This window comes from Hypomesus nipponensis, chromosome 15, assembly GCF_054491055.1.
Source record: "Hypomesus nipponensis isolate SF chromosome 15, ASM5449105v1, whole genome shotgun sequence".
Classification (NCBI taxonomy): Eukaryota; Metazoa; Chordata; class Actinopteri; order Osmeriformes; family Osmeridae; genus Hypomesus; species Hypomesus nipponensis.
The window spans coordinates 3,323,068-3,343,549 of record NC_140375.1 but is presented as its reverse complement, the minus strand read 5'-3'; the positions used below and the strand labels follow the sequence as shown (position 1 = coordinate 3,343,549).

Here is a 20,482-nt window from a genome sequence, read left to right as displayed (position 1 = left end):
CCACTTCATTCCGCATGAGTTCTGAATGTTAATGAATGGGAGCGCGGGGGGTCGGGGAGGGGCCGGAGGCTGATGAGGCCAGCCACCAGTGGATCGCCACACGGCCAAGTCTGTTGCCCTGGAGGGGGTTACGAGGGCTAATGTGGCCCACGAGAGACCACACGAGACGGACTGGCGGGTGGCCTACATCCAGCCTGGGCCACGACCGTCCGCGCATCTCTGTTCCTTGAACGCTCGTCCACTTCCTTCGTCTCGCCTGGAGCGCCACTCTATCCCCCTTTTGTCACATCTTCTCTTCAATCAAAATGCCAACAAGTTAACAGGCCCCCCTATGGCAAGGCAAAAGCTCCCATGTTAATCATGCTAAGTGAAGCGGTAGATATTATGGTTCCATGACATCCATGCAATTCAGCCATTTCAATCTTACATTTAATAAACTTAAGTGTCTCTCTTTGATGGTAAAGAGTGCAAAGGTAGCAGCATCTAAGGCCAACTTTCCAATCATCGCGTCAAAGGAAGAGGTCGGACTTTGCTGTGGGTGTACATTTGTAAGGATGATTGCATATTGTCAGCAATGTAAAACAATGTTACGTACTATCTAGATTTGATCAGACTTATTGCATTTAGTTACATACGGAGTGACGTCAATGTGTGAATAATTGGATGCACATTTTGATCGAAAATCAATGTCACTGCATTTAAAATCCCAATGGTGCAAAGTTCATCGCCTTCTGCTACTCATGTTTTCACCACACTTAGTGCTGAGCACATTGTAATCACACATTTTCCTGTACGCTGTGAGAGCCTCTGCAGAAATACACAACGCTGCAGTGAGAGAGAGAAACATCAAAAGCACATTAGCCACAGTTTTCTTCGCACGTTGCTCTTCTCAGTTTGTTGTTTTACAAGAACTCCATGTTGACTCCTTATGTTTCCAAAGGAAAACAGACTGTTATTCACTGGTTTGTGCTGGTGCCTCTCTGCAGTAAAGGATTCACTGGGTCAACACTGCCATCTACTGGAGATAAACCGACTCTTCCAAGTGGGGAGTGCACCACCAAAGCCATGGTATACCACCGATGGTATACCACCAACATTTCCCATAGATATTCAAGATTAAGAATTTGGGCAAGCTGTATCTACAGATTTAATTTTAATCTCACATTCCATGTCCTGATGTGTATTTGCATTCTAAAAATTACATTTGGGCACAATTCTGTTGTGCTGTGAATGAATGTGTTTGCCTGTCAGTCTCAGTCAGAGCAGGCTCAGATGGTCTGCCTGGTCTGTTTGGTACTTTCGCCCATTTTCCGCATCCTTTCCCCTGTATCCGCTGTGAGTACTTTCGTTTTGTGAAACTGCTGTTTCTTAATGCGCTCCTGAATTCCATCCAATGGTTGTAAAAAAAAGGGAAGGGCATCGGGCATCTCTATGGCAGTTCTGGGGAAAAAATAGAACCAAGTTCCTTAGTCATCAGGGACTATAAAACATGCTGTTTCAAGCTGGGTTTTTTTTTTTTATTGCTGCCAAAGAATAAAACCTTGCAGCATTGTAGATCATAAACATTTACTGTGAACGTCTGTGCCAATACATATACAAGTCATACCATGTAGCCAACATGTCAACAATTAATATTTATATTATTTTGCACAAAAAACAACAAAAAGAACTCAAGTTAAATGATAACTAACATATACCACAGACTAATCGTTTACCACATAGCTTGCAACATTTTCACAATGTGTATTTTCATTTTCATTCATCTATCACTTGGCACCATTGCAAAATATTGATTTGAATAAGCAGGCCTGTGTCTTATCTGAGCTGAATGGTGGGCGTTCTTTCTGCTGCTCAGAAAGGATAACCTTCAAAGAGTGAGCCTATTGAGCCTCACTGTTATCTCAAGGGTTAGGGCCATGACAAACGTAGATGTTCTACAAACACAAATGGGAAATCATTACATTGAATCAATTTCATTAATACAACAGGCAGGTTCTGAGTGCCATCTGATTAGGAAGAAAGTCGACATTTACTGGCAGCACGTTTGACCCCAGCACAATCATAACTTGAGTCTACCAAGGCAAGTGCTTTTCCAGGAAATTATTATCTATGCATTCAGTTATGTAGCTGGCATACTGTTTCAGTTGGCCTATGTATACACAATAAAGCCAATAGAACAATTAAGCCATTAACAACAATACATTTGCAAACACCCAATTTACATCAATGTTACTTATAATGTAATGTCAATTATAAAAGTTATATCTTCAAGTACATAATTGTATGCAGAATGTGTTGGTTATGATTCCCTAGTAAAGTCTGCACCATTCTGTGTTGAAACATAAACGTAACTTTCGAATTACGGCAACGAATCACTTTACGACAATCTTCCCCATTATAAAACTGTAGCATTTGCCTGTTTACAATCAGGTTAGCTAGTTATCTAGGGGCAGTGCTTACACTTTTACAGTCCATTTAAATACAATGGGTATAGCAGATGAAACTGACAGGACTCTGTTTGTGGGAAATTTGGATCAAAAAGTGACGGAGGAACTCTTGTTCGAGTTGTTTTTACAGGTAACAATAGAAGAGGTTGCTAGTGCTACTGTAGCACTAGCTAGCTATCTAGCTTGCTAAACGTTTGCTAGCTCCTTCGTCTAGGTTAGCTAATGCAGCTAGCTAACGTACACAGACAATTTCTGGAGCTTGCAAGCTAACATTCGCTACAGAGCTAACCTTTGATGGTAGCAAGGCAGTGATATTCAAGCAACTAACGACCTCACTAAAGCTACTATCCTACCCATCTTAGTGTATGTTAGTTAGTATAGCATAATGTGATCTATGCTGGTCGACATAACGTTCTCTGTGAGCAGGCTGGACCGCTTATCAAAGTGAAGATACCAAAGGACAACGATGGAAAACAGAAGTCCTTCGGGTTTGCCGTCTTCAAGCACGAAGAATCTGCACCATATGGCATGAACCTACTCAACAGAACCTCGCTTTTCGGAAGAACTCTAAAAGTACAATTCAGAGCAGGTAATTACAAAAGCAAAACTGACATTAAAGTTGCTAGAAAGACATCAAGATAAGTGTGCACTGACAAGATCTTGTCCATAGCTTGCTTGATTATTTGGCTTATGTAGCTAGATGGCTACTCAATTTAATATTTAATTTTAATTTTGTGTACATTATTCACAGGGAGCACGCATATAAATAGTCCTGAGAACTCGCAAAATTCAAGCCCAGTCAACACTCTCAATCCGCATGGGGCCAGGTGAGATTTTTCATTCAATCAACCCATCACCTAGCTGTGGTGTATCAAACCATACTATCTTTACTTATGATTCACTCTTCATGCTTGGCAATAGAAAAATGGGGTTTAACTGTAGTACTTTTTCATTTGGTGACATTGAAACAACTTAGTACCAGCTGAGGAGGAACTACTGGTGTACATTTATTTTGAAAATAATGATTCAAGTAATTAATGTCAACATTCTGGGCACGGTGGATGAGAAAAGTGTTGGTGCAGAAACAAATTATTTGGTCTTTATCAGGTACAACAAGTCTCCTGACCAGATGGGATCGCCGCTGTTTTCACCCCCTCAACACCAGCAGAGATCATTCTCTTCTCCTGAAAGTCTGCAGAGACATGCCATGGTAAACTGTCCATTTGGACTACCATTTACACTTTAGCACAGTAACATTAGCTGGCAGGATTTGTGTGGTGCACGTGCAGGAGTCCTGTCGACCCAGAAGTCTCATGTCCTCCTCAGATGAACAACATGTGGCAGCTCCAGATGCAGCAGCTGCAGCAGCTGAACGGAGGCTTCCCCGGTCTTCTGCCCCAGCCCTCCCTGCAGCAGCATGGAAGTCGTGGTGGGAATGGAGGTGTCTCACGGCAGCATGACGACCCACTCCAGCGGGGCCACAGGCAGTCTTACCAGCAGAACAGTGGCAGCCACAGCAGCAGAGACCAGCACTATCCCGGCTCTGAAGATCCTGGAGTGGGCTCCAACCGCCACCACCGCACCCAGCGCAACGACCATTACCAGCACGATGAGCGGGGTGGCAACCGCAACAGAAACCACCAGGACAGGAGGAAGGAAGAGTCCAGGGACGGTCGTTGGAGACGATACTAAAGCATTGTGGGATTTATTATTTTTTAAAGAATATTTTAAAATATTTTTTTAATACATTATTTGCCTCCATGGCACACACCTTTTTAGAAACACGGCTATGGATTGTTACTGGGGAAATGAAATTCAATGAAATTCTCAGGAGGAAGAAACATACACACAATCTTTTAATTGGTTGTACAATTTTGTATAATTCTTTCATTGTAAAAGTGTACGTGGGATTGTGTTCAATTTATACAAAAAACAAGACAGATGGAATTTGATAATGGACGGTTCATATTGACATGTTCTTCTTTGATACGAAAAAGGTTTTAGACTATTTTCGAGGGAAAGTAATTACTCTTATGCATTTATTGGGAATGTACTTTTTATTTCTAGTAGTTTTTGTAATTGCAAAAAAAGACCTGTAGTATGTAGTAGAATATTGTGTATATTTCTTTTGCCATTGAATGGTGCTCCAATGTTCTTCCTCAGGAATTAGAAAGTAAGATATGTAATAACTAATTTACACCAGCAACCCTTCCTGTGGCAATAGGCTGAAGTAATTGAAACAATGAAATTATCAAATTCTCTTCTCCAAATGTTTCAAATCAAATGTTTTTAAAGTAATGCCATGTACTTTTTTTATTTTTAGTATATTCTACAAATGCAAAATTCCTTCAGTCATTTAACATCTGGAATAAAATATTCCTTAATCCTAATTGTAACTTGATTGTGTTCAAAGTGAATAACTATATTACAGGTCACAATTGCTGTTTAATGCAGACAAGCTCTCAAATCAGGACCAGCTCCACAACTGTAGTATGTTTAAGCTACAAACATGCATGCCCTGTCTGTCTTTGCTAAAAATGGAGCAGGTGAAACCAATATGCTTGAAGAGTGGGGTTATGCAGTAATCTGCAGGTGGCGCCACACACACCACTTTATTGAATCAATTAACGTGACATGTATAACTAGGCCACTCGATGATCAAGGGCCACTTAAATGTATTTACATTTCCTATGAATAATGAATGTGCAGTTGCGTTTTCTTCACAATGGCTCACTTCACGCAAGCTGCAAGTTGTCCAGGTTGCAGGCATGTTGAACATCTTGCTGAAGACTACAATTGCCCAGTAACCAAGTGTGTATTTGACATGAACGTTTTGGATGTGACTGAAACTTATTGTTCATGTGACAGATTTAGTTCAACCCTGGTCAGCTTTCCTATTAAGGCTTTGAATATTACGTTACAATTAGAGGGCTCTGCTATGATGCCCCCATAGCTCGTGGACGCAGGGTCGCATACAACAGAGCGACTGACAAAATCCTTTAACGTCCAAGATGAGGTCATAATCTACCCTTCCGAAAGTGCTTAGGCTGCTAACAGCGGTTCTCGGTGTGCATCAACATCTAGAATCCCCAATGATGCTCCCGGGTCCAAAAGTAGAGATGTATTTGCGCCCACTGCACTAAGCTCTTTGTCATATCTATAATTTGACGTGTGTCAGATTCCACCCTGGTGCTCAAGAGCTTCTAATGAAGAGTATCCTCGGTGTGTCGTCCCTGAGCCGCTGTACTGGGAAGGCCATTACAGCCTGCGCTGGCTGTGGCATAACTGTTTTAATTGGTTGATCTGCTTGGCGTCTCCAGCTCCAAGAGCAAGCGGATTAGAAGGGCCACTCGGTGGCCCGCTCCCGTGTGGACTTATATAGAAGCGGCAGCCACAGAATGAGCCACCGAACACCCAAGCTACCCCCCCTCCCGCCTCACTCCCGCCCCACACCCTTTCCCACTCCCCGGTCCCTGCTGCCTCTGCCGGTTTCCACCACCGCGCTGTCCCTCCTCCTCTCAAGCATGCTTCCATTGCCCTCCCCAGATCCTTGCACTCAGGTTGCAGGGTTCATCGGTGCCAGAGTGCCCCCCCCTCCCCCCCCCCCACCCTGTCACGTCTATGTCCCCCCCTCCCCCTCCCCAGCCCTGTTAAGAGACAGAAGCAGAAGTGACAGCAGGCCCTCATGTGCAGTTGTTCTCATCTTCTCTTTGATCAAGCCATCAAACCCAAAAGAGCTTGAGCTTTCCCATGCAGAGCTCCATATTTCCTCCCCCATAATCCTTTGTACTTTGAACGTGGCGGCCGCAATCTCCCACCAAAGTTATATTTACCTCCACAGCTTCTGAGGATGATAATCATTTCTTCACAGGCCGCCATTTCAAAGTTTAAATTTGACACTGTCCTCTTTGAGGTTACCACTGTGGTCCAGTAAGAAACAATCCTTCTGAAATGAACAGCAAGTGATTGTTTAGTTCATGAATGATTTTCTGTACTGTATTAGGTATAATATAATTGCATTTTCATTTTATTGTTTATTCTTATACTTTCAAATACTTTGAAGATTAAGATTATGTCAAACTGTAAAAACAGTTTTGTAAAACACAAAAATCGTGTAGCCTATGTTCCCGTATTTAAGATAAATAAAGTGCTGCAAAGCAGTAATTTAAATGTGATTCCCCTAAGAGTTAATTTTAAAAAGTCTGAAGTACAGCCTTTGGTAAAGACAGCATGACGAAATATGGCGTTGAACAATCGATGTTTGTGGATGCCTAGAAAATGAAGTATTTTTGCATGGCAAAATCCGTTTATTTTTTTTTTATTTTTTTACATATTTCGTTCCCACAAACTATTCGTTTTCAAATTTAATTCTTAATTTGTAGTCTGTCTAATTATCAAGGACCAAGGTTTCTAACATGAATGTGGACAAAAATATTTAATCACCTTTTATGCTCTGCCGCAAATTATTGTTTAAGACCTTTCAAGGTTCTCTTTGGTACATAGACAGCCGTCTGTTCGCCCCTAAACCCAAACCTACGCCTATGCCAATTCCGTTAAATTAAAGTCTAAAGGAAGTCCATAATAGGCTACCAAAATTAGAGCAATTGTTCCAATTTATAAAAGGAAGAAAGTTTCTTATCCCTACATTTCATTAAGTATTAAAACATAGGTCTATTATAAACATGATAAGGCTTGAAGCATTTCATTAAATCAACACAGCCTTCCGTTTCATTTCGAAATAGAGATTTAATGTAAATTCAGACAGTAATCTACATTTTACGAAAGCATTTACCAGGTAGCTAATTTGAAGAATGGTGAATAATTTATATGGTCTTATAGGCTTAATGAAAAGATAAATTATATTAGTCTTAATGATAATAAACTTGTGAATTAGCCTCAAAGACGCTAGGCTACTTGCATGCTATTCTGATGAAAAATAAAGTGCGTTTCTCAGCTTGTCAAAAAGAAAGAAAGAAAAAACAAAGAGAAAAAGTTTAATTCGTATGACTTCATTTTCACCAGAAAGCCGCTTTAGGCTAAAATACACAAATGAATGTAATACATTATCGTGTAAATAACAACAATAACAATAGGCCTATAGGCCTAATAGAATTTCTAACAACAGGAACAACAACATTGCAGTTAATGCTTATAGCATACTAATTAGGCTATTGTAAGATTGCCACCTCGACCACTTCTAATAACCTCTTGTCAATAACATTTATAAAATACCGTGTTAATTGGCTTCATGATCATAATTCTCAATCAGAATCAGTCATATTCATGCCAATTAGCCTATCCATGCATAGACTAGGCTACTTTTGACGTTTTTGAATAGCTTAATTGGCGTTCTTTCTGTATGACCAGTACGTTCTCGGTTCCAACTGACAAACTTAGTCTAAGTCAAATTACTTTTTGGAGAAATAGGCCTGGCGCCACTGTTTGTTGGTGAATATGCTGTAGGCCAACGCGAAATAATTGTTAACAAATTGTGTTATTCTCCTCAAACCTCAATAAAACCAGTCTATCTTTCGAGTTTAATATATAGGCCCGTAATGGTTATGAATCAATATAATTCAAAATTAAATAACGTCTATATTAAAGCCTTTTATTTACAGCCTGTATTCTGAAACAAAGTTACACAGCTAGATCATAGTTCAATTATTGTAATTATGCATGAGTTGTAAACTTTTTGAACTCCTTGTGCAAGCTACTGTAAGCTTTTTCAGCTCCCTGTACACCCAATTAGGAAGGACACTGGAGACCGGTTCGGGTAGAAAAGGGGTGGGGTGGGAGGCGGGTGGATGAGAAGGTGTGTGTGTTTGTGAGTGAGTGAGAGAAAGACAGGCAGAGAGACAAAGAGCGAAAGAAAGAGAGAGAGACTTTGATTGACATGTGGAGTGTTATGGGATGGACCAAGTAAGATGTGTATGAGGAGATCGTTTATATAGCGGTGGGTGCGGGCACATTGTAGTCATTTCATTAATAGCCTCTCTCCGAGCACTCCGTAGTAGCACGGCTCAATTTGAAGGGCTACCGCTTTTTTAGAAGAAGTCAAAAAAAAGTTGAACGGAAGAGCAAGATTATTTACAAAAATATGCAAATTTGAGACGATTGTGCTTCTGTGTCTTCTTCTGAAGTAGAACCTCTTTTCATATTTTTCCATACCATTAGCCTATATTTGACGGCTTTTTAACTTGGTGAGAGAGAAAAAACACTCAGCAGAGATCATGCACTGTCAAGCCGAGTTGAGACTGTCCTCCTCCGGCCAGCTGAAAGCAGCCAGACGGCGCTACAAGACGTTCATGATTGACGAAATACTTTCCAAGGAAACTTGTGATTATTTTGAGAAGCTTTCTCTGTACTCCGTATGCCCGTCTCTCATCGTGCGGCCAAAACCTCTACATTCGTGTTCGGGTAAGTGGATGTTATATGCTAAGTGTTTCAAAAAACGTTGTCAATAGCTGTATACCTGCAGGTGCTGTTCTTCAACGATAAAATAATACACCCATGACTTATCTAAGCTTGTGCATTTAATACTTTGCATTTCGAAGTTGTTACAGGCTAAAACGTTTAGATTGAGAACAAACTGCTTAAAATGTCACTTCCAAAGAAACCTAACCTGTATTCTATTACCACTAACGTGCACAATCGTTAGGAAAAATGTCGCCTATACACTATGTATGGTTGGTCAGCGTATACATACTAGGACAGGTGTTTTTATCAATGCAATTTCTCTTCAAATTGGTTTTTAATTCAGTCATAAAATGGTATATTGAATAGGCCTATTGTAAGTAATGGACCACGTCCGTCCATTATGTTCTAAGATGACTTTTTGATGCTCAACAGCAAAGTCGAAATTTCAAAGGTGTAACATCTTTATGAAATTAATTATGGTCTTTTATAATACATTTGCAATTTTAAAATAGGCCTAAAATAATTTTGCAAAGTATTGAAGTTATTATTTGGATTATAATAAATTTGGTGCATGCAAGAATGAACTGCGTTTCCATAGTTTGCTGTAGTCAGGTGTCAAGACTGCGGCATTCTTCATCAACAACAGACCGTTACATCCTTCCCAAATAGTCATCTTAAGCCAAACTCAAATAGGTCCATACAATTTTGAAACACTCATTGTGGAAAAGATACAATCAGAAAATACTTCCAACCAGTTCACACATGCTTAAATGCACATCATCAGCTTCACCTGCCTTCCCATTCAAATGACCTTTTGTGCCCAAATTCCAGACCCATAAATGCCCTGTTCAAGGATACTGCACCAAAGCATCCTTAAAGGTGTAAGCTAAGGAACATTTCCTCATCAACCACAAGCCATGACAAATAACAGACTTCCATAGAAGACAAGACAATATCTCAGGAACACTTTCGCTTTACAGCACCAGTTGTGATCACTTCAAACAGTTGACCTTAAACATAATGAAGTTCAAAATTCTTCCTAGCCGTAACCCATAACCACAAGTCCACATGTTCTCATTCATAAGGATTAATGTGAACGTTGTGCTAAACCCATCGGCTTTCACTAATGAGTTTGGCCGCTACTGCCCCATATTAGCAGCAGCATGAGTAATGCACTCTGGTAGGTCACTCACTCTCACTTCTGGTTTGTAAGAAGGACAAGGTTCAGTGAAGGGCAAAGGTCGGCTAATGCCATCATTGATTGGCATATCCGTGGGTGATTGCACATCCATTAAGCCTGTGGAAGAAGAACAGAAATGTATTCTTTGGGAAAAACATAGAACACCAAATCAAACCGATTGTTGCAGTTACATTCACAGAATGTTCCAGGCTTACTCCATGGTAGAATTTTCTATATCATTTAACAGGTTTTAGTCTGAAACAAATGGTTGCGACTCACTGATTCATTTTTCTTAATTGCAGCCCAATGTTAGAGGCTATAAAGTCAATGACAAAGTGACTTATTGATGAGCTCTAATTACAGGAAAACAACAACGTAATTTCCCGATAAAACCAGTTGGCGTGACATGTTTCTCTCCCTCAAACGAAAGATTCTTAATGGATTCTTAATTGGATATCCAAACATTGAGACGGTGACACACTCAAGTAATCATTATGATAATTGCTCCGAACTGAAATAATAGTCGCCGCGATCTGATGATGACAGCGACAGAGGGATGAAAATAGAGGGACGGATCTTCTCATCTATCTGATGCTGGGGGGGATTTTGGCAGCCCCTTGTTGCATGGATAGAGTAACCGCCCCGCATATCACGACCCCGCGCCCCCGACTTATTTGTAGCTGAGGGGGTGTGAGACATAGTATAGTCCAGCACTTCAATAGCTCGTAACGCTCAATATAGAAGCTGGCAGACGTATAGGCCCAGGGCCAGGGAAAGGCCATTGGCCCTTGTGGTCTCCATCAGCAGTGAAAGTTTAGTCGGTTCTCTCACAGTGGAACTGCCATAGCTGAGCTTCACCAGCAGAGGTGGCTGTAAGACAATGGTGCCAGGCTGGATGTGGGCACTTGGAAATGCCAAGCAGCAAGCAGTCTGTTTGTTTTCTGGTAAGGGGGACTGGAAACATCTGGAAGTAAAGTGTGGTCTCGTGCATCCGGCGGCATCGCCGTCACAAACTTCTCTCCCACCAATCCTGCGACGTTACTTTCCACCACGTTTGGTGTTTCCGATGGACCATTTACCCCTTTACCCGGGCAAAACCAAATACCCTCATGACAGACACATTGTATGCGGTAAAACCGGTAGATGAGCGAGGAGTTAATTCCCATGTCTTTCTTCCTCCTTACCTTATTAGAAATACGATGGCCTTCAACAGGCGCAGTCAGACCTGACCTGGAGCACATCATTACCTTGCTGTGAGGAGCCAGTGAACAGTGTAATGGCAGGTTACAATATTTCATTTGGAGCCTCGTCTCTCAGCGGAACCCAGGGCAAGGCTTTTAGTGGCATTTCGGGAAGGAGGTGAGAGAGATAAAGATCAACTGTGGCGTAATCTCACGACAGGCCGATGATAAATGGCCACGTAGGAGAGTGTGCGCCCCCAAGGGGCCCGAGGCACTACAGCCCGGGGCTGGTGCCCCGGTTGAGGGCCTGGAGAAGAAAGATCCAGGAGAAGAAGGGTTTTCATCCCATCTGAAGGGTCCATTCACTGCCGACAATAAGACCTGTCTCTAAGTATCGGGCTAGGAGTGCCCTTGTGTCTGTGTCAGCATGCACGATACATGGGTAACACACGATCACACACACACACACACACACAGTTGCACACATCCATCTGCAGGCACACACACGTACACGTATACACACAAATACACTAGCACACATCGACACGCACACAGAAACATACACGTGCACACACAGGCACGCACAAACACATGCACACCTTCTCAGTCTGTCCATGCTATCAACAACCATCATAGTCTTGCTCTTTGCAGTCTACAGATCCGACTTATAGTACATTTAGCCTTGGGCTGTTTCCGAAGAGCAATGGAACGTTCACAAGATCCTGTTTCATGTTTAAATACTTAGATAACGTTTACTGTACAGGTAATGTAATGCCTTCTGATAGACATACAGATACAGGTTGCCAGTGAGCATGGGAACATTTTACCACAACACAACAACAGAGCATTCCTAAAAAACCAGTAAAATGAATGTAATCCGAACTGAGAATACTCAGCGTTTAACTGCTTCAATCTGTCGAGATGTGGTGAATGACTCCAATTAAAGGAGGGAGTGTTAAGGCCAACTATGAAGCAATATACTGTGTTGCCCTTCCCGCCCCTGAAGTGCAGCTATGCAGGTACCGTATGGCCTGATGATTGGTGAGTGAAAAAACGTTAAATCGCTAATTGGACACTTCTCAACCTGTCAACACAGGATATACCCAACACACAATGAAGATGAATTCACTCGTTGGCTGCCAAGTTTTGAATGATAATCCTTAGAATACTCAATGGCTGAAGTGGAAATCAGAAAAGATCAGAGAACAGAGATCAGAACATTCTAAAAGGTGTATTCGTAAAGAATTCCAGATGACAGTAAACAGCTCATGGCTGAATGTATTTACGAGTTGGTGAGTGTTTTAAAATACGAAAAAGTCCATTCCAAACGTCTGCATGTCACTGATAATCACATGATCAATACCATTGGCTTCAATTGGAAATAAATAAATAATTGAATGGAACGTGGAACAAATGCTAACAGCCCATTCTTGATCTATTCTTAGCGAGAGCTCTTCTGTAATGACTACCGTAGGCACTTGCATCGGTCCCAGCATTCCGATAGGACGTGTCAACAGTATCAGTGTGCTTTAGCATGGGGTCGGGTATGCCCTCTGCGGTCTCTCAGCCACCCAAATGGTTTATTTGTAGACTATTGAGAGGGACATTGGCGCTTGGCAACAATGTGTCTGATCTTAACTCAGGAAGCCGTCTCAGTTGTCAGCGGAGTGGAAAGTCACCGGCGGTTCTGATGTCTCCCGTCTGACTAGCATCCAAAAGCCCGGCTGTTTCTAGACCTCCAGAGAGCGTTTCTCAGCTCCGCCAATCACAGAAGGTTTCCCGGAGAATGTCAGGGAAACTGAGCTGTCTTTTCGCTTGATCGGTCTCTCGAGAAAATGAGACAAGAGGAATTGTTTACTTGCCGTCCTCATGTTGCTATATCCTGTATCCTATTTACTATATCCTTCCCACTAGCTATCGCTTGAGGGGAAAAATGTCAAACATTTCCACTAGAATCACAACATAAGCAGCCCAACAGGGATAAACACACAGTCAAAAATGGATGAGGATTAAAAGAGAAAGCTGTCAATGAGATCCCAGAATGAAAACCTATATATATATATATAAACGTACACGTTTTCAGTTGATAAAGAGGGAACAGTGAAGAGAGGAGGAGAGCAGCAAGGAGGAAGAGGCTGTCATGTTCAGACTTGTCACTGCAACAGCCAGAGGTGAAAGATTAGTGGTGAGCTCAGCACCTTGAGATGATGTCATTCCCTCTGAACGAGCAGCCCACGGCTCTCTTGCAGAGAAACGGCTGGTAAGGGTCCGAATCTGTCTCGTTTGCACCCTCCTCCCTTCCCCCACCACAGACCCCCCCCCCCCCCACACACACACACACACTTTTTATGTTCCACTATCCCCCCTCCCCATTGAATCAACCGGCTGAACCTGAGCAAACTAACATGTGACCTCTCCTGAACACCACGGACACCTGCTCTCCGGATGTTGGCCTGGTCATCCTCTCTGTTTGTGTGCATGTGCTGTACAGTATGCGAGGGCTCTCAGTCCTTCCCCCTGTTTCTGGGTCGACGGTTAAGAGACGTTCGACGGGTCGACCTGTCTGAGGAACACACGCGGTGCTCCTCGCTTGTACTGCGACAGCCTAATGTTCCCTATCTCTCTCTGGATCTCTCAACCTCTTTTCTAGTCCTCTACAGCGCAGACTTCACTCCCCTGATCCTTATCAGACACAGCCTGGTTTCTGTGTCATTCCCAGTTCACTCGTAAATCATGGAATGGCATTGATTTTATATTTGAAGGCGTAAGGAGTTTTCAGGGCGATATAATGTTCACGTCGGAGGTTTCTGCTTGTCGTTGTCTCCAGTGTGTCCCTCCCTCCCATCCCCGCCGCTCAGACAAGTGTTGCATTTTATTGATTCTGGCGTCTCGCTGCTTCTGTCTGCCTTGAGAAAGAGAGAATGAGAGAGAGAGAGATAGAGAGAGATAGAAAATGAGTGTGTGTGTGTGGTTTGTGTGCGAGTCAGAGACATCGTTTATCCACCCCAGAAAAAATAATTATTCAATTGTAAGGTTCAGGGGAGCCTTGTAAAACACACATTGCGTCATGTGGGTCATGACCAGCCACATGAGAGAGGTCAAAAGGAAAACACTTTTCATTCTAAAAACAGAGCAATTAAAAAAGCCCATGTCCAAGATCATTATAAAGGAGATAGATAAATTCACCACAGTACAGCTTAGCAGAAAACATAGAGAAGAAGGTGAATCCATATCACAAGTTGTACAATTGTATTTGTGGCTGTTTGAACCTACTGACATTTTTTCTTTCTTTCTTTCTTTCTTTCTTTCTTTCTTTCTTTCTTTCTTTCTTTCTTTCTTTCTTTCTTTCTTTCTTTCTTTCTTTCTTTCCTTCCTTCCTTCCTTCCTTCCTTCCTTCCTTCCTTCCTTCCTTCCTTCCTTCCTTCCTTCCTTCCCTCCCTCCCTCCCTCCCTCCCTCCCTCCCTCCCTCCCTCCCTCCCTCCCTCCCTCTCCCTCTCCCTCTCCCTCTCCCTCTCCCTCTCCCTCTCCCTCTCCCTCTCCCTCTCCCTCTCCCTCTCCCTCTCTCTCTCTCTCTCTCTCAGGCTCCTCTTCCCTGCGTGCCTACCCCCTTCTCTCAGTCATCACACGGCAGCCCCCCAACCTGCCGCCTCACCTCTCCCAGCCCACCTCCCCGGGCACCCGGGTGCCCCACTTGCCCCTGCTCTCCCCCCAGCACCCCCACACCTCCGAGCCCTCGCCCAGCCAGACCCCCGTCAGCATCAGCAGCGAGTCGGAGACGGAGCACAACGCCCCCCGCCTGAAGAAGCCTCGCCGCAGTCGCACCATTTTCACCGAGCTGCAGCTCATGGGCCTGGAGAAAAAGTTTCAGAAGCAGAAGTACCTCTCCACTCCTGATAGGTCAGTACCTCTCCACTCCTGATAGGTCAGTACTAGTCCACTCCTGATAGGTCAGTACATCTCCACTCCTGATTGGTCAGTACTAGTCCACTCCTGATCCATCAGTACTGGCACTTTGGATTTGTTAAGTCCTGAAAGCCTCTCAGACAGTGATTAGACTCGGTGGATCCTCTGATATTTTATAACGTTTTCGGACTTCACAGTCAAGTTAGTGCATGTGCAACATTCTGTCAAATTAGCAGAAAATAAAAACACTGAGAAACATATGCAATCGCACACTTTAACTTTGTGTCATGCTTTGATTTATGTTCTGGGGGAATGTCTAATGTGAAGCCGTCAAAGCCAAGGCATTACCTCAACATTCTAGTCGAGACAAGAATAACTTTTTAACCCTCAGTTCTCAAACAGCAAAACGCCTCAACAAAGAAACACAGCCCTATTCAAGAAACCAGGGAGGAAAGCCAACACAAGCAAACAGCAATGTATTACATTGATTTACTGCCAATCATTTAATATATGTGCAGGTGTATATAAAATATATGTTGCTTTGTACAATGAGATGAGGTAATGTCCATGTTAATACCCATGTCTTAGGTTCCAGTCCCTAGGTCATATTTGGGACCTGACACATGGCCATAACACATTTTCCATTTTATTCCACGTTTAGATTTGGCCGACCAGCCATATTTCCATTATAACCCAAATTAATATTGAGTTGTAAACCTTAAACTTTCCCTCCCTTTCAAGCTACATGGATCCCTGTATACCTTACCAACAAATACAGGCCCAAAGTCATGTTGTTCTATTATAGGCACAAAATAAGACTACATTTTGTTACAGGAAAACGTTGTCATTTTCCTAAGGGATTTTGAATAACATAGTCAAAATAAGGTTTGTGTTTAATGTAGTCTTCAAACAGCTTGCACATCTTATTGCATAGGTTACTCTCTTTGTCCATGTTGTTGTTGTAGTTTGCAGTTAGTTTACTTTTTATTCCGGAACATTCCACCTATATTCTAGCTTTTCTCAACCCTGAGTTGATTCCGGTGCAATAGAAGAAAAACACGTTTGTTGTGAGCTTTGTCTCTGCACATCCCAGCCAGGGGAAAACCTCCGAGGCACAATGCAACAGTTCCTCACAACACTGTGGCTCAGGCTCTAGCCAATCACAAGCCTGGTCTGCTTGCTGTGTTCAGTGCCTACGGCACAATACAACAGAGGTGATAAGAACAGCCTCCAACCCCCCCCCCCCCCCCCCCCCCCCCCAGCCCTCTTCGGGCCTCAGCACCAAAAACCGAATCAGTCAAACGTCAGATTTCGGCACTCTGTACAGAACTAATTAAATCCCTAGCTGGAAATAAAAAAAAACACAAACAAAGAAAGTCCCCTTTCAGACCCCACATCAGACGTGCGGCATGCTGAGCTGTTTGGTTTGTTATGATCCAAAGATAACTCCTGACGTGTTTTTTTGTTGTTGCTTGCTTTCTTTCTTGTTGGCTCTGAGACTGTGGTCTACAGCTAAAGACAGGCTTTGTAGGTTAGAGCGACGGGACACAGAAAAGTCCCCGGAAAAACCGCACCTCAGACTACAGAGATGTAAATCATGTAAATCATTAAGAGGTAATGATTTGATGCACCCGCGATTATTGCAATCAGTGTCATGATAATCATGTCATTAGAAAACAAGACGCACCCCCTTTTCTGGTGCACGTTCGAGAGCTGAACAGCAGGGCATAAGCAGTTGGAGAGTTCGTCTCTCCCCCACGGCTGACAGTGTAAGTGTGTGGTTTCCCTTCATAGAAGACTAATGACCATAAATAGCTGGGGTGCTTTCCTCGCTTGCAATTACTTTCCTCGCCTCCAGTCCTTTGCACTGGGCGGTTTTGACTAAGGTGATGGACAACTTGATTGCCCTGGCCAGTATTTTTGCTTAAATGTATTCGATTTTTTCCCTTTTTTTTTCCACACAGGTTCACAAACACACACTTGATCTTTGCTGTAGCCATGCTGCTGTATAGTATTGGCTCCCATCACTTTGTGGTGGAGAGAGTAGAGAGAATGCATGATGGGAAAAGTAAGAGATCAGAGATTAAGCTGGTGGCTCGGCGGTAATCTGGTCATTTCTATCAGATCTCTCTTTCGGTCTACTTCAAATGGAGAGCACAACCCCACTGGGTGGCTGCATGGAGGGAGGTAGGAAATCCACCCTGTCTGACTGGAAAGATCTTTGAAGGGGAAGATGTGGTGGAAATCCTATTTCAAAAGCCTGATAAACCCACCTACCCCTCCTCTTCTCCCTCCCCTTTCCTTATACGGCCCCTATCCCTCGAAATCGAACGCCCCCACCCTACTAACCCCCCAAACCCCACTCGCTTCTTCCTGCAATATCCCGTTACACACGCCAACCAACAGCCTGATTAGTCACGGAGGGGTGCACATGTGCTGGGAGTGTCCCGGATTCTGCTTAGCCCCTCAGAACCTGCTGCACAGCTACAGAGGCTACGTGTGCGTAACTGACCTCAGTGCAGATGTCCACTGAAACCTTCCTTTAGAGGCAGTGGGCAGTGTGGGTCTGAGCGTTCTGTCCATGTCACTGCTTTGAAGCACCAACCCAGTTACAGGTTATGGTTGGCTATGAAACAAGCGGTTGAGAAATATTATCACAGTATGTTCTTGGCAGGTAGTTCAGACACTGTATGTGTTTGAGCAATTATCAACCGGTAATGACTTACGCAAGCGGATGTGCCTTGTCATTCTGGTTTGGTTTCATAGTGCAGCAAAACAACTTAATAATGGATTGTCAATGTTTGTGTAGTGTATACTCTATTGTACTGTTTGCTGAAAGGGATGAAAGTGACAACACTATAAATGCTAAACCGGTTTTTCTTGTCTTGGATTTTCTCTAGACTGGACCTGGCCCAGTCCCTTGGCCTCACGCAGCTTCAGGTGAAGACCTGGTACCAAAACAGACGCATGAAGTGGAAGAAAATGGTGAGAGGAAGCCTGAGTTCCCTAAAGCTACATAACCCCAGCAGGGTCACACTGGGGGGCGGGGCCGGTCAGGGTTTGACTGATGTCTGGGGAGAGGAGACACCCAACGCTGGTGTTAGTGGGGTCAGCAGCTTAGAGAACACCAAAAAAACTATCTTTCAAATCGTTAACTCTGGAGATTCATGAGTGCACATGGAGCCCCAAAGACTCTTCTGTCTTCCCTTAATGACTGTAATAACCGGGCTTTCCTTTGACCGCTAAGGGCATTCATCACTTCTGAGTCCACCGACTGACTGTCACTGTGTGGGTTCGTTCCCCCAGGTGCTGAAAGGAGGCCACGAGGCCCCGACCAAGCCTAAAGGAAGGCCCAAAAAGAACTCCATCCCCACGACGGAGGAGATCGAAGCCGAGGAGCGGCTAGCCAGGCTGGCGGAGGAGGACCGCATGAGGAGGGCGGCGGAGGAAGCGCTGACCCACAGGGAAGCCCCTCAGTCAGAGCCCCAGGACCTCAGCGCCATCGCCGGGCACGCAGAGCTCGACAGCCGGAGCGAGGGAGGCCCACGGGACCAGCCCCAACCGATGCAGGCAGACTCCCACGCTGCCAGCTAGATGAGACAGGTGCTGGAGCAGCCAAAGACTAATGTCACATGGAGAACAGAAGCGCTTAGTGCGCCTCAGGATCACTGAGAAAAAAAAACCCGACAAAAAACCTGGCAGGGGTTATAAAGGTAGTCATGTTTGGACTTTGACTGGAATAGGTGACTTTATTCAAAAGCAGTAGCTCAAATGGTTTAGTCGTATAACATTTGACGTGTTGGAAACTGTTGGAGACACGGCGCAGGCATTTACTTTAGAAATACACACAGACAATACCCAGATTAGTGTTCTTCTGTTGAGAACTGTGTTCCCTGTGTGCTTTGTTTCGTGACTACACTTTTACACTGTGCTCTCACTTACAATTCCCTCATGTTCAATGATATCCAGTCTGCCTTATGTATTCAGTCAATATTGTGCCTATGAATACACATACATATGTATCTGTATATGTTCAAACATGAAATGACCAGACTGGTCATGGTGCCTTGTTGTTTCCATGGACAAAGACTAAAGCTAATTTAATATGCAAACACTTATCTAAAGTATTTGACACGTTTCTCACTGAAAAGCTTTGTTTTGGAGTCGTAAGTGTGATATAGCTGGTAAATAATTATGGAGAGCACTGAGATAAAGTATGTGTGGAGGTATAGCTGCTCTAGATATGTTTTGGTGGTTAATACCAAAATATTTCAATATGTTTTCATTTGCAAAATTTCCAAAAAGATATGTTTCCATTATTTGAGGTGGATTGATATATGTATGTGTGTGTGTGTCAAACTAATGCACTGTAATATAATGTAGAAATATTCTGTATAGTGAAATGTTAGATATAGGTATATAATGTAAAGTGTTCTATTTTCATTTTGGAAAAGAAATTGATTATATCTACAGTAATCCTTTCTATCTGTCTGTTCACGGGGTGGGCTGCTTTTAAGGCTATGAGGGAAGCCTCTTAAGCTGTCAGAGTCTCTGGGAATGAATAAATCACAGCCTTTGCCAAAGATATAGGGAAACTGCCAAACATTTAAAATCTTTTAGAGATGTTTTTAGCCCGCAGGCCTTTCATGAGTAACTCATGCCTAAAAGCTGACTTACTCACATAAAACTGTCTTCAACCTCATGTCAATTTATTTTCTCTACGCTGTCCAAGCCACTTGTGTCCTTTAAAACTTTTTCTATTTGTGAGTTGTTTTCTAAGAATATATGAATCTATTTTTTTGTCGTAAACAATATTGCAGTATTTTTCTGATGTACAGAATGCTTGTTTACATAAGCTACGGAATTTACTTTGGAGTGGAAAACACAAAGGTTGCTGGTTACTGTTCAGTTTAAAGTTTCACATATACTGTATATTTTCCCATATACTGTAAATGTGTGTTTTTGTGTATTTAAATACATTTAATGCAATGTCAATCATTTACTAATTAAAATATTTCACATATTCAGATTTATACATAGATCAATTTAATGTTATTAAAGGCTCATTTTAATCTAAGACATAGACGTGAAATTACAAGGAACATGATAAAAATGCTTTCTTAGTTAAATAGAAAAACCTCGGCTTAACCTAGAATAAATGGCTTAAATATTATATAATCGATCATTCTGTTTCTTAAAAGGCCACAGGCCTAGAACAAAGTCTTAAACAGATTATCATAAATCATGCTGAAACAACAAAGTATTTTATGTACACACAACCAACTGTGACATTTATCATTGCTGTTTTGTCAGCAAAAACTTGTTCTGTAGTGTGCCTAAAGACCCCTCTGTGA

The 20,482-nt window shown here is 42.9% G+C and overlaps 2 protein-coding genes across 2 annotated transcripts; both read left to right on the top strand.

The window, feature by feature from the left end:
• Positions 1 to 2,389: 2,389 nt before the first annotated feature.
• Positions 2,390 to 4,837, top strand: rbm7 (RNA binding motif protein 7). The gene is made up of 5 exons (XM_084674388.1): positions 2,390 to 2,577; positions 2,874 to 3,036; positions 3,199 to 3,274; positions 3,555 to 3,657; positions 3,774 to 4,837. The coding sequence occupies exons 1-5, from the start codon at positions 2,485 to 2,487 to the stop codon at positions 4,137 to 4,139; spliced, it is 801 nt and encodes a 266-aa protein (XP_084530514.1). The 5' UTR covers positions 2,390 to 2,484; the 3' UTR covers positions 4,140 to 4,837.
• A 3,605-nt stretch (positions 4,838 to 8,442) lies between these two features.
• On the top strand, positions 8,443 to 20,161 carry barx2 (BARX homeobox 2). Its single transcript, XM_084675246.1, has 4 exons — positions 8,443 to 8,864; positions 14,807 to 15,122; positions 18,029 to 18,113; positions 18,435 to 20,161. The coding sequence occupies exons 1-4, from the start codon at positions 8,678 to 8,680 to the stop codon at positions 18,720 to 18,722; spliced, it is 876 nt and encodes a 291-aa protein (XP_084531372.1). The 5' UTR covers positions 8,443 to 8,677; the 3' UTR covers positions 18,723 to 20,161.
• The last annotated feature ends 321 nt before the right edge of the window (positions 20,162 to 20,482 follow it).

What these genes read in the sequence shown, in the direction of transcription:
- rbm7 (XM_084674388.1), top strand. Translation starts at nt 2,485, where the DNA reads ATGGGTATAGCAGATGAAACTGACAGGACTCTGTTTGTGGGAAATTTG. An exon ending in AAAAGTACAATTCAGAGCAG is followed by an intron (nt 3,037 to 3,198) that starts GTAATTACAAAA and finishes CATTATTCACAG; the next exon opens with GGAGCACGCATATAAATAGT. An exon ending in GTCTGCAGAGACATGCCATG is followed by an intron (nt 3,658 to 3,773) that starts GTAAACTGTCCA and finishes TGTCCTCCTCAG; the next exon opens with ATGAACAACATGTGGCAGCT.
- barx2 (XM_084675246.1), top strand. Translation starts at nt 8,678, where the DNA reads ATGCACTGTCAAGCCGAGTTGAGACTGTCCTCCTCCGGCCAGCTGAAA. An exon ending in TACCTCTCCACTCCTGATAG is followed by an intron (nt 15,123 to 18,028) that starts GTCAGTACCTCT and finishes GATTTTCTCTAG; the next exon opens with ACTGGACCTGGCCCAGTCCC. An exon ending in GCATGAAGTGGAAGAAAATG is followed by an intron (nt 18,114 to 18,434) that starts GTGAGAGGAAGC and finishes TCGTTCCCCCAG; the next exon opens with GTGCTGAAAGGAGGCCACGA.